This window comes from Lolium rigidum, chromosome 6, assembly GCF_022539505.1.
Source record: "Lolium rigidum isolate FL_2022 chromosome 6, APGP_CSIRO_Lrig_0.1, whole genome shotgun sequence".
NCBI classification, from domain to species: domain Eukaryota; kingdom Viridiplantae; phylum Streptophyta; class Magnoliopsida; order Poales; family Poaceae; genus Lolium; species Lolium rigidum.
In genome coordinates this window covers 300,772,048-300,783,546 of record NC_061513.1, presented here as the reverse complement: position 1 = coordinate 300,783,546, position 11,499 = coordinate 300,772,048, and the positions used below count along the sequence as shown (strand labels likewise).

Below are 11,499 nucleotides of genomic sequence, written 5' to 3'. Positions count from 1 at the left end.
TGGATCTAATGTTGAGTTCAAATTTTCCCACTGTTAAAGTGTTAACGTCACATTATTAAATACAACCTTGACCATCCCATCTGATAACTAATTTTTTTCATAAACTTTTTACGTTAGGACTTGCATCATATTACTACGTCTTAAAACCGGCTGCCCAAGTTGGGTAGAAGGAAAGAATCCTGCTTATTCCAACTAGCATAAAAGTAGGACACACATTCTGAGCATAAGACTAGTATTATTCGAGAAGATGTCAACGTGTCCTTCCCACTAGGATTGAGGTCCACGTCTATCCTCTTAGTCGGCGGATGAAGCAAGCGCACGGGTTGGGCTGACCATGACAAAAATAAATATGCAGACGTAAACACGGGGAAATTAAAGACTCTGCGCGCGATACCAGGGGAGGGGACAAGACGAGACGACGGGCGCATTGGGGGTTTGGGCGCGCGCGCGCGTACCTCGATGCCGACGAAGCCGAAGAGCGCGCGGAAGTGGGTGATGGCGATGGCCATCTCCGGCTTGTGGTTGGCGTCCCTGTACGCGTCCGGGCGCAGCGCGTGCAGCGCCTCCGCCAGCGCCTTGTCCGGGTGCGCCTGGATCGACAGCGGCTTGGCGACCGGACAGCACCTGCAGCAGACGCGGGCGCGCGGCGGCGAGACGAGCAAGCATCGGGGATCAGCGGCACGAGAAGGCATCGTTTCGATCGCAGTAACCGAGCAGGGACGCGGGAGGAGTACCTTGAAGAGGAAGGGCAGGTCGCCGCCCCAGCGCTCGTTGACGGGGGGAGCCGAGGGCGTCCCTGTTCCGGCGCGAGCCAGCCGCGGAGGTGCTCGCCGGACGGGAGGACGACGGAGGGCGCGGCGGGGTGGGTGCCCATCCAGAGCTCGGCGTAGGGGAGGGCCGGGTCGATCTGGAAGGCGGGGTCGCTGGCGGCGGCGAGGCGCGCGACGAGGGAGGTGGCCCCGTGGCGGCCCCACTCGTAGTGCTGCACGGCGCAGCGCAGGCGCAGGAGCGTTGGGGACGGCTCGTCGGCCGGCGGCGGGGGAGTGGGAGGGGAGGTGATGGAGAGCGGCGGCGGCGGGGCCGGGGAGGGGGAGGAGGGCGCGCCCATGTTGCGTCGATCGTGGGTGGGGGGAGGTTGCGATACGGAGGAGCGGTGAGGGGAGTGTTCGTTTTGGTTTGGGATTTAAAGGGGATGGAAGGAGAGGGAAATTTTGGGAGGTGGTCATGGTCGTGATCGTGGGGGAGAAGGAAAGGAAATGAAGACGATCGCGGGCGGAGTCGGCGTGACACAGAAACTGACCGCGTGAGCGAGCGTGGCACGCTGGTTACGAACGGCGGTTGTTCCGCCGCCTGGTACGCAGATGAGATCGCCACGTAGGTACTGGTAGTGGTAGGGCGTCCGGCCGTCCGCGGTAGCGGTGACGATCAGCTCGCGCGCGGCGTAGCAGACAAGAAAGAAAGGAAAAAGCGACGCGCGCTCCGGCGGTCAGCTCGCGGCCGGCGTAGCAGACAAGAAAGGAAAAGCGGCGAGGCCCGTCGCTGCATGAGGACGCCTCTACGTGGCTGCGACCGACCGATCGATCGATCATCCGCCAATCTATTATTCTTCTTTATCTGTCAGCATATCGCACCCATGGATACAACAGGTCGCGCGCGTACCCAACGATCGATGATGGGCTGGTCGAACTCAGCGCTGTGGGATCTGTAACGTCCTCTTTCCTGCTGTGAAATGACAACTACGACATCCTAGAAAGGAGGGTAATTGAGCATTGATTTCTCAACCGAAACTCGTTACAATGGCTGGAGTACGGGGTCGCGGGGAAAAACTCGGCATGACTCGGTAAACTTGGTGCGGGCCTCATACCGTTAGAAGCCTGAGGTGGCGTGGAGCGTACATGCAGAGACGACAACGAGCCACGACGGCCGCATCCCGACGAGAACCCCACCTCTAATTGTGGCCCTCCTCAACGACCAAGCTATACTTGCCCATCACCCGGATGTCGGTGGTCTAGCGAGCAAGGTGGACTTGAATTAGGTTTTGAGGTTCTGGCAGGTACAACTGCTTGCAATTAAAAAGGATGGGAAGGCGGGCGCCTTCAATGCCGTTGTAGGAGTTCAAGTGGTCGTGGGATAGATGTCGGCACACAAGTCCAAGCAGCTAGCATTGAAGGCGGCATAGGAGTCCAAGCAGCCGATATTGATGTCGAGACGGGCATTCAACATGTCAGTAATGGCGCGCGGAACGTGAGCGGACGGTTGATTGCTGCCGGCGGGGAAGGGAGAACGTGGGAGGACACACGTGCGGTTCATGGCGCGCTGCGCAACATCTTTGCTTCTAGCGCATTGTTTTGGCGCGCGGAAAGCACATGAGTTAAGGTTGTGTTTGAAGCAAAATAATTTTGAAATATTCCAACAAAACCATAGTTTCTCAGAATACCATAATTTCAAATACTTTGATATGGGGCTTGACTGTGACTAAAAGCTCTCATGTTAAATGCTAGTTTTGAAGTACTGAAAAAACAACACTAAACCTCTTTTTCAAATTAAAATATTGCTAGCCCAGCAAGTTAAATATTATGGTTTTATAATACTTCAGATTTAGAAAAAGGTCAAACTAGGCCCAAGTCTTCGGAGCTGGCTGGCTGGATACGTAGCCGTGTCGGTAGAGTAATCTGCTTGTTTCGGGTGCACTTCTTCAGCAATCAAAAAGTAGCAAAGTTACCATATGAACTGAACTTTATTTATTTTGGGAACAAAGAGACATCTCTACGCCATATCAAAAACCAAAAGCAATCCCTACGCGACGTTAGAGCATCTCCAGTCGCGTCCCCCAAACCGTCACCCAAACCGCGCCGGATTGAGCGTTTGGGGGACGTGTTTCGTTCGTGCCGCGTTTGGGGGACGTCGCTCCCCAGTCGCGTCCCCCAAACAAAATTTCGCAAATTTTAAACTTGACTAGATTCGATTAGATTCGTCCAAACTTACATAGATTCGAACGAAATTTGACTAACTTTAAAACTAAACCTAATCTAGAACCACTTGCGGCGGCCGGAGGCGTCGTAGTACTGCCGGAAGTTGTACATCTCGTCGGTGACGACCTCCTGCTTGACGCGCTCGTCGACGGGCTCGTCCACGGGCTCGTCCTTCACCAAGCCGCTTGGTCCCGCCTCGCCGTCGTCGGTGAGGTCCACCAGCGGCTTGCCGGAGTCGCGGATGGACATGGCGATCGCCGCGTCCAGGTCGCTTCTCCGAGCGTCCTTGTCGTCCATGGACGCCAAGAACGCCGCCCGCAGCCCCGGGCAGTCCTCGGGGTCGTCGCTGCCGGCGATGAGCCGCTGCTGCCGCCGTACTCCGCCGCGCAGCGCCGCCTGCGACGCTTCCTCCGGCTCCTCCTTCACCTCCGGCTTCGGGATGAGGAGGGCGCCGCCGCGCCTCCCTTGCTGCCGCCCGCCGCCGCTACCGCCACGCCTCGTGTTGACGCGGCGTCGCCGGCTCCTCCTTGACCTCCCGTTTGGGAACGGTATACGGCGCCGACCGGTACGACGAGGACCGACGGCGTCGATCGCGCCGGCCCCGAGGAAGAAGAGTGCGAGGAGGACGAGTACGTCGTCCTCCTCGGCTGCCATTGAGGAGAAGGCGGCGGCGACGACGGCATCTCCAGCCGCGGAGCGCCGTTGCGGAGGCCGCGGATGACGTTCTCGAGGGTACGCCCCGGAACGCCCTGCAACAGGGCGCGGCCTTCCCTGCTCCAGCCGTTGGGCCCGCCGATGAGCCCGTCGGTGCTGTGCAGCTCGACGTCGTACTTGGCCTTGAAGTACGTCGTCCACCGCCGTCGTTGTCCTTGGCCGCCCATGTCGGATCCGCCCGCTCCTCGGCGGTGAGTTGAGCCCGACGGGCCTTGATGGCGTCCCGCCATTGCTGCGTGTCTGGCTTCGGCGGCGGCGGGATGCCAATGCCGTTCACGGCCATCTTCCAGCCGCCGCCGCTTGGCAGCCCGCACGTCCGGCGGGACCGGATACCGGGCGTGGTACAGCGCCCACGCCTCCGCCACGGTGAGGCTGCCGCGGCCGAAGCCGTTCGCCGCGGCGATCTTGCGGGAGGACGACATTTTTTGAGCGGCGAGTAGAGGATCTGGGAAGGGGGAGGCGGCGGCGACGAGAAGGATTATGATGAGCGGCGATAACTGGAGGGCGTCTTAAACAGCGGCGGCGAGCGGGTGGCTGCACGCAATAACTCCGGCGCGGACGGCCACGCGGCCATGCACGACGAGACGCGTCCTCGCGTCGCTTGGGAAAACAGGGACGCCATTAACGCCGCTTGACCAAAGGTAGGCGACGGGGTTTTAGCCTTCCGTGCCGCCGACGCGTCGGCCCCGCCACTCCCCGCCTCGTCGTTGTGTCCGGCGTCCCCGAGCGTCCCCCGTGGGACGGGGACGGGCTCGGGGCGCCGGACACCGTATCGGGCCGCGCCGGACAAAAAAGGGCTTTGGGGGACGCGGCTGGAACGCTTTTTTTGTCCGGCGCGCCCCAAATCGCTTTGGGGGACGGTTTGGGGGAAGCGACTGGAGATGCTCTTATACACGACGATCGATCGACCTCGCTCCATGGCTGCACGCATATGCATATATGGTAGCCAAAACCGTATTATACTGGCATATCCGCCTACCTCACCGCCCGAGCTGTTGTAACTCTCCCTTTCGTGGCTAATCCCAGTTTTTAATATAAGCACATACTTGCGTTGTAAAGGAAGGAAAAGAGAAAAAAACAGCATGCTTATCTAATCTTTGTTGCGTTTTTCGTTTTCCTGAAGATATGCACGCCGCACGCGCAGTTGCATGAGATTTTGAGTGACCTTTTAGGATCGTGTTCGTTTATGTATGTAAGTTACCTCTCCTTTTTTTCTCTGAAGCGTAAATTTCAGTGGAGTCCTGGAAGCTGCTTATCTGACAGAAACTTCAGAAGATGTATGTAATACATTACAAAGATCCTACGACTGACGACGAACGACGGGCAATTCTTTCTTCAGAATCAGACCATCCCCAGAATTCCTGCGTAATGACAGGCCAGAGAATGAAGCTTCAGTTATGTAACAAGCTTTGGATGCAGCATGCGTGACCACTTGCAGCATTCATGCCTGCAGTTGCCAAAACGGAATGGGCACACATAGCATAGCACAAATGCATCGAATCTACACACTAGATAGCTAGCTAGCTGCAAATAATTCAGTTGGAGCATGAGAATACAGCATATATACGCCGAATGCATGTGTATGCACTATGCAGATAAACGCTAGGATATCTCTAGCGTTACTTAGGGTGATGAAATATTCGCACGCAAAGGTGCAGTGATGATCTGCCTAGTTGTTGACCCAAGGCCAGTTAAATAAACACAACTCTTGCTTAATTTAGTTGTTGGCGTCAACCAATATGGCACTTTTGATACTACTAGGAAACAATTGGTTTTCATGGTTTCCAATTTTTTCACTTTTCAAGGAACTTCTTAGAAAGGAAAAAACATCAAAATGGGGTGTTTTTATTTATAAATGAAATACCATCGTTTTTTTTTTACTTTTTTATGGCATACCATGTACAAAATGACCAAAGGTTTCACTTGGAGGGCTTCCACTCCAAACAAATGTTTCACTTCCACTACAGGAATGGGCCGAGGTGCCGACGGCCTGGTCCTACGCGCCGAGGGCCAAAAGTCGGAGCCGTCGGTGTATGGGCCTCCAGGCCAGCCCGCCAAAAGGGTCGTCGGCATAGCGATTCCCTCGGCGTAGGAAACGGTACGCCGACGGCTGCACTTGGCACATCGCACACCGTCGGCGTAGGCATGTGCATGTGGCCCACCAAAATTAGGCCGTGACGGCGCTGTCACGCGCGTCAAGGCTATGCTGACGGCTGCCCTCGGCATAGTGGTTGAATTTTTTCCCTCCACCCCCATGGATCGCCTTTTTGACTTTGAATTGAATGACAGAAAATGATAAAAAAAATTTAAAAATAAAATCCTTCGAGATGTCCATGTGTTATGTCATCTAGCTGCAAGAGAATTTAACAAAAACAAATTTCAATATTTTTTGCAAAATTGCGTCATGTATCGATAAAACGGCTTTTCTGATTGCATACGAAGTCGGAAAAAAATGTATAATACATCAAAATGATCGTGGGAAAAAGTTACGACCCCATTGTCCATATAAACTTCTTATCATAAGGACTTTCTAAATAATATATCAATGATCCTCTATTTATTATTACTATATGCACTTTTTAATCACTGAAGACCACCTTATGATACTATGATTACTACTTGTACACCATAACATTGTTTCTGGAAACAGAATATCTCTATAGAAAAAGTAAACATGGTGCCCACACAGAGTCATTGTTGACCTCTGGAAATTATTTGATAAGTAACATAGAGAATGCCTTAAGTCAGATACACTCGTGAACATGATTTTACTAAATACCTCCATATTTAACTTGAGCAAGTGTCTAGATAATAGTAAATATTTGAGTTACTTGATAAAACTTATGCGTATATGCTAATCCCATAACATTTAATGGTCTCTGGTTAGAGATGTGAAAATAAGCATGTTGTATAGGTATGTACTTTTATTTTTTTAACCGACTTACATTTAAAAAATAGTTTTATAGATCTTAATGAGAAAACTGTATGTGTTAATGGGCCGCACCAAGTGCAGCCATGTAGAAACCATCACACAACACCTGAGATTGGGTGGTTAGGAGGATGGTTGTATCCCCAGCCCACCAGAGTTCAATCCTCAGGTTTGACATCTGTGTGTCTCATAAAGGCGAAATATTCTTTCAGTGGGAGGCGACGTTCCCGTCGACAGCGAGGCGCCTGTGGTTACTTCGTCAATTTCAAGATCTAATCCGCCGGCTCAGTCTTCTGGAGGTGCTCATAGGGGTAGGGTGTGCGTGTGTGCGTTCATAGGGTTGAGTGTATACGCGTGTATGTGAGCGTCTGCGTTTGTACTGTATTTCTCAAAAAAAAGAGTAGGCTTCCTAAGTTTGCTTTAATGTTTCTTTGACCCTTATTATATTTCCTTGACTTTTTGCTGTATAGATGTCTTTTGTTTCTATATTTCCCCTTCTTATTTTCATTACTTTTTTATTCAAAAATGAATGTTCACTTATTTAACAATAAATAGTCATGTCTAAAAGAATGTACATAGCTCTCTAAAATTGTGTCGACTGTGTAAAATCGATTATTACCAGCGTTCTATGAGAACATCCACAAATCCTTAACATTTTCACGTATATGTCTTCCAGAAAATATAGAAATAGAGCAAAAGCAGAAAAATCATCTTTATCAAATGTAATGTTGACTTATTTTTAATGTAAAACTATTTATATTAGATCAAAAAGTAATCCTGTATTTTTTTAAAAATGTTCGTATGTATATACAAGTAATGTTCATGTATTTTAAAAGAAATTCTAAAATTTTGTTAGAATTTTGTTTCGGTGTCTTCCACAATAATAATGTACAAAGAGAAGTTAAAATAAAGAAACATAAATGATTTATCTGTACACCAGACTAACTACACGTCTACACTCAACCTATGTGTCTCTTTTTGCACGGTCATCGCATTTGATGATTCCTTGTCTTATTTTCACCGGCCTTCCGTCGTGAATGATACCGAAATGGAGTTCCTGGAGTGGTCCTCGGCAATATTTTCCAACTCCAACGTCGAGGCCTTGGTGGTGTCGGTAGCGAACGTGGTGTTGGTGTTGGTGCCGGAGCCAGAGACGGACGCGGACGCCGCCGCCGATGCCATGGTGCTCATCCAGCGGCCGACCCGGCCGTGGATGGCCGGCTTCCCGGGCTTAGGCAGCGTGAAGGAGTCGCTGGACAGCATGAGGTGCACGCTATACATGTCTGGTCTGTCCGACACGAGGGCCTGGCAGCACAGCAGGCCGAGCTGCACGCACAGCGCCGCCTCGTCGGCGTCCCAGGCGCCGGAGAGGTCAGGGTCCATGATCTCCACTGACCGGCCCTCCTGGAAGAGCTTCCATGTCTGAGAGTTTCAAAAGATTCAGGACATCACAATGTAATAAGTACTAATTCAGGGTCCGCTTTGTCGAAAAAGAACAACTAAATGCAGGCTCCTGTAAAAATGCAATAGATGCAGGTTATGCAGATGCTTACACATGATTATTTTGGAAAAAGAAATGCTCACATAATTCAATAGGTCGACTTTTTCAGCATCAAGATGCCGGTCGATGTTCTTCCTCCCGCTGACTATCTCCAGCACAAGCATCCCGAAACTGAAAACGTCTGTCTTCGTCGACAGGTACCCGTTCATCGCGTACTCTGGAGCCATGTAACCGCTGCAATTGCATCACTTACAGAATTTACACAACCATTACATTTGAATTTTCAAATGGAGTATGTTTGGCGCTCACTATGTGCCAGATATCCTGAAGGTGTTCACGTGCGTGGCGTCTTCCAGGAAGAGCCTCGCCATGCCGAAGTCTGAGATCTTCGGGTTCAGCTTGTCATCGAGGAGCACGTTGCTGGCCTTGATGTCCCTGTGGATGATCTTCACCGGGGATTCTTCATGGAGGTAGAGGAGGCCCTTTGCTAGCCCGAGGATTATCTGGTACCGTTTTGGCCAATCTAGCTGCACCCTCTTCTCCCTGTCTGAAAATATTCTATTCAGTAAATGCAGGTTTAGATAACAGAGCAGTTCTGTTTTTTAGAAGATGCAGAACATTTCCTCTATGTTCTATATACTGATAACTTTGCAGGAATTGATTGTTATGCAGCTTCTTATCTATCTACAAATTCAGAGTAATTATGTTAAAGCTTATGTTACTTAACACATGCTGCCAAATGTTTTAAAAAATTCGACAGTGTAGACTCAGATAGCACATTATTTTTGATCATTTCTTATAGAAGACAGTACAAACAGATAAGTGTATATTTTTTCTGCTATGCTTTTTTGCATAATCGCGTTATGGATTGTTTTACCTCTGTAAACTCAGATATAGCTTAGTGATTTTCTGTAATTAAATTGCACCAAAACTTTGGGGCAATTTCAGTTGATGTTTTGCTAGTCTTCTGTTTGTTCAAAACTGCATCTGCTTGCTGAAAAGAAGAAATCCCAAGCAAGAAATGGTCTGGTCTGAATGTCTGATACCATTTGTTTTTTGACAGCAGTCTGATGTGGTACCTTGCGGTTAAGAAACCATGAGATTTATTTTGATACAGTCAAGGTCAATAATAAGTCCTTTTATTATTTTCTCGAACGAACACGCAATTGACTGTATGTCATTTTCTGATAGAAGGAAAAGGTCAAAAAATAATGCTTGGAGACAGCTGTCATGTAGTACTAGTATTGGTGTCAAAGAAGTTCTATGTTCTGACCAAACTGCTACGCATGCAAGACTGATCAGAAGGATATTCTGTTCTCCTGTTTCATCAGGAGCCTAGCTCCGCGTTCAGTATAAGTTAAAAGCTTTCTATCTGCACCATGTATCGCCCTCAGCTCCTTTGCTGAAACATATATCTTCGGCGAAGTATGTCACTCAGAGTGATTCAGATTTCCAGAATTCACTGAATTGAAACAGCTATTTGGTAATTTCGGTTTTCAGCCAAGTTGTGGGGCCACCTGTACTGTATTATCAATCAGACTCGGTTCGAATCTGGATTGAGTTTCAGTTGTCACCGAATATTGTGCAGTGAGCAACGTATACTAGACATATTGATACTAGATGGTGGCAGGAATGAGAAGAAGGGACAATTAAAAAAAAAAAAGCAATGGCAAGAAAGGAGTGACACACCGAATAGGAAGTGGTCGAGGCTGCCGTTGGGGAAGTATGGGTAGACGAGCATCTTGTGTCCGGCCCCGGCGGCGGAGGAGGAGGCGCAGCAGCCGAGGAGGGAGACGAGGTTGCGGTGCTGCACCTTGAGCAGCAGCCGCACCTCGTTAAGGAACTCCCGCGCCCCCTGCCGCGACTCCAGAGACAGCTTCTTCACCGCGATCTCCTGCCCGCTCTCCAACACGCCCTGCACGACCAGAGATCATCCAGGTGAAGGGAGCTGGGAGGAAGGGTCAAGATTCATGCATGACGTGGGGAAGACGAGGAGCTTGCCTTGTAGACGGGGCCGAAGCCGCCGCGGCCGAGCAGGTTGCGGTCGGAGAAGCCGGCGGTGGCGGCCTCCAGGACGGGCAGGTCGATGAAGAGGCTCCACTGGCCACCCGGCCCCGACGCGCCGGCGCCGTCGTCGGCGTCCCCAGCGCCTTCACTCTTCCTCCTCCTCCTCCGGCCGCCGCACCACATGCACACTCGCGACCACGGCGACGCGGCCGCCCGCGTCATCTAATCTAGCTAGCTAGCAAGCTAGTTACACCAGGCAGGCACCAGTAGACCACGCGCGCCGCCGGAGACAACAGAGAAAGACCTCGATCTCCTCGCGCAGGCGGCAAGCAAAAGAAAAGAGAAGAGCAGAGTAGAGTGACTTAGCAACGTCGTTGAAACTTCGACACCACCGGCCGGCGGCCTGGCCACGAGGGAATGGTCGAAGGGGGGAAATTAGCTTGACGTAGTTGCATGCTACGTACTGGTACGCGGTTGGTTTCTGTGGCAGCGCAGATGAGTCGGAATTCAACGTCAACCTCGACGACGTACCACGGCCGGCAGGTAGTGCGTGGCTGTCGACTGTCGTGTCCGTCCGTGTGACGTCGCTGTCGATTGCAGTCGCAGGACGCGGTACGGACCTGTTTGGTATTTTTGTGTGTCCACTAAGGATCTAAATTTTAGAAATCCTCATTTGATTGATCGTTAAAAAGAAAGTGTAAAACAGGTTAAAACTCCATTGCAACCAAGATGCAGTTTTATCTAAATGGCAGTGGCAAGTGTCACCGACTTTAGATCAGATGGTTCTTTGTTCGGACCACCCTATTCATTTTGCCGGTTATTGTATGTCTACTTTTAAAACTTTTAAAACTAAAATCATGTGATATTTTACTTATTTCTCCGCTCATCCGTATTGCTTGTTATACCCTATCTATAAATCTCTTAGAGCAACTCTAGTCGCCCTCACATGTCGTCGGATCGAGGTATGGGGGCGCCGTGACTATTAGCCGCGTATAGGGGTGTCCCTCCCGAGCCATGCCCCTAACAGGGTTTTTTTTTTTAAATTCAAACATGAACTTAAATATTATTCATATTTGGTTATATTTTAAAGAATAAAATTCAACCTAAATTTAAACCTAAACTAAACTAAAGTCCGCCATGGCGGCGCTGGTACTAGAACCAGTTGTAGTTGAACTTCTCTTCCTTCCCATCCTTGATACCGCGCTAGGGCCGGCGCTTGTGTCTACGATGCCTCCTCTTGAGATGTTGACGTCGTCAACGTAGAGCGCCCACACTTCGTTGACCCTCAAATTGTTGGCTGGAGCCCACTCCCTACCGCACAACCCTTGTGGGAGGCCGCTTCCATTACTTTCCTGAGACATCGTCTGTGTAGCATT

General features: G+C 50.5%; 1 protein-coding gene across 3 annotated transcripts; it reads right to left on the bottom strand.

The window, feature by feature from the left end:
* Positions 1 to 7,522: 7,522 nt before the first annotated feature.
* On the bottom strand, positions 7,523 to 10,117 carry LOC124662065 (cysteine-rich receptor-like protein kinase 43). 3 transcript variants are annotated; one of them, XM_047199952.1, is made up of 4 exons: positions 9,806 to 10,117; positions 8,426 to 8,663; positions 8,200 to 8,350; positions 7,523 to 8,037 (listed from the first exon to the last, which is right to left on the bottom strand). In XM_047199952.1, exons 1-4 carry the CDS (start codon positions 9,855 to 9,857, stop codon positions 7,633 to 7,635), a joined length of 846 nt encoding a protein of 281 aa, XP_047055908.1. In that variant the 5' UTR covers positions 9,858 to 10,117; the 3' UTR covers positions 7,523 to 7,632. The 3 variants fall into 3 exon arrangements, with proteins under 3 accessions (XP_047055908.1, XP_047055909.1, XP_047055910.1); XM_047199953.1 differs by having other exon boundaries at positions 7,523 to 8,019; XM_047199954.1 differs by having other exon boundaries at positions 8,426 to 8,659; positions 9,806 to 9,935.
* Between the last annotated feature and the right edge of the window lie 1,382 nt (positions 10,118 to 11,499).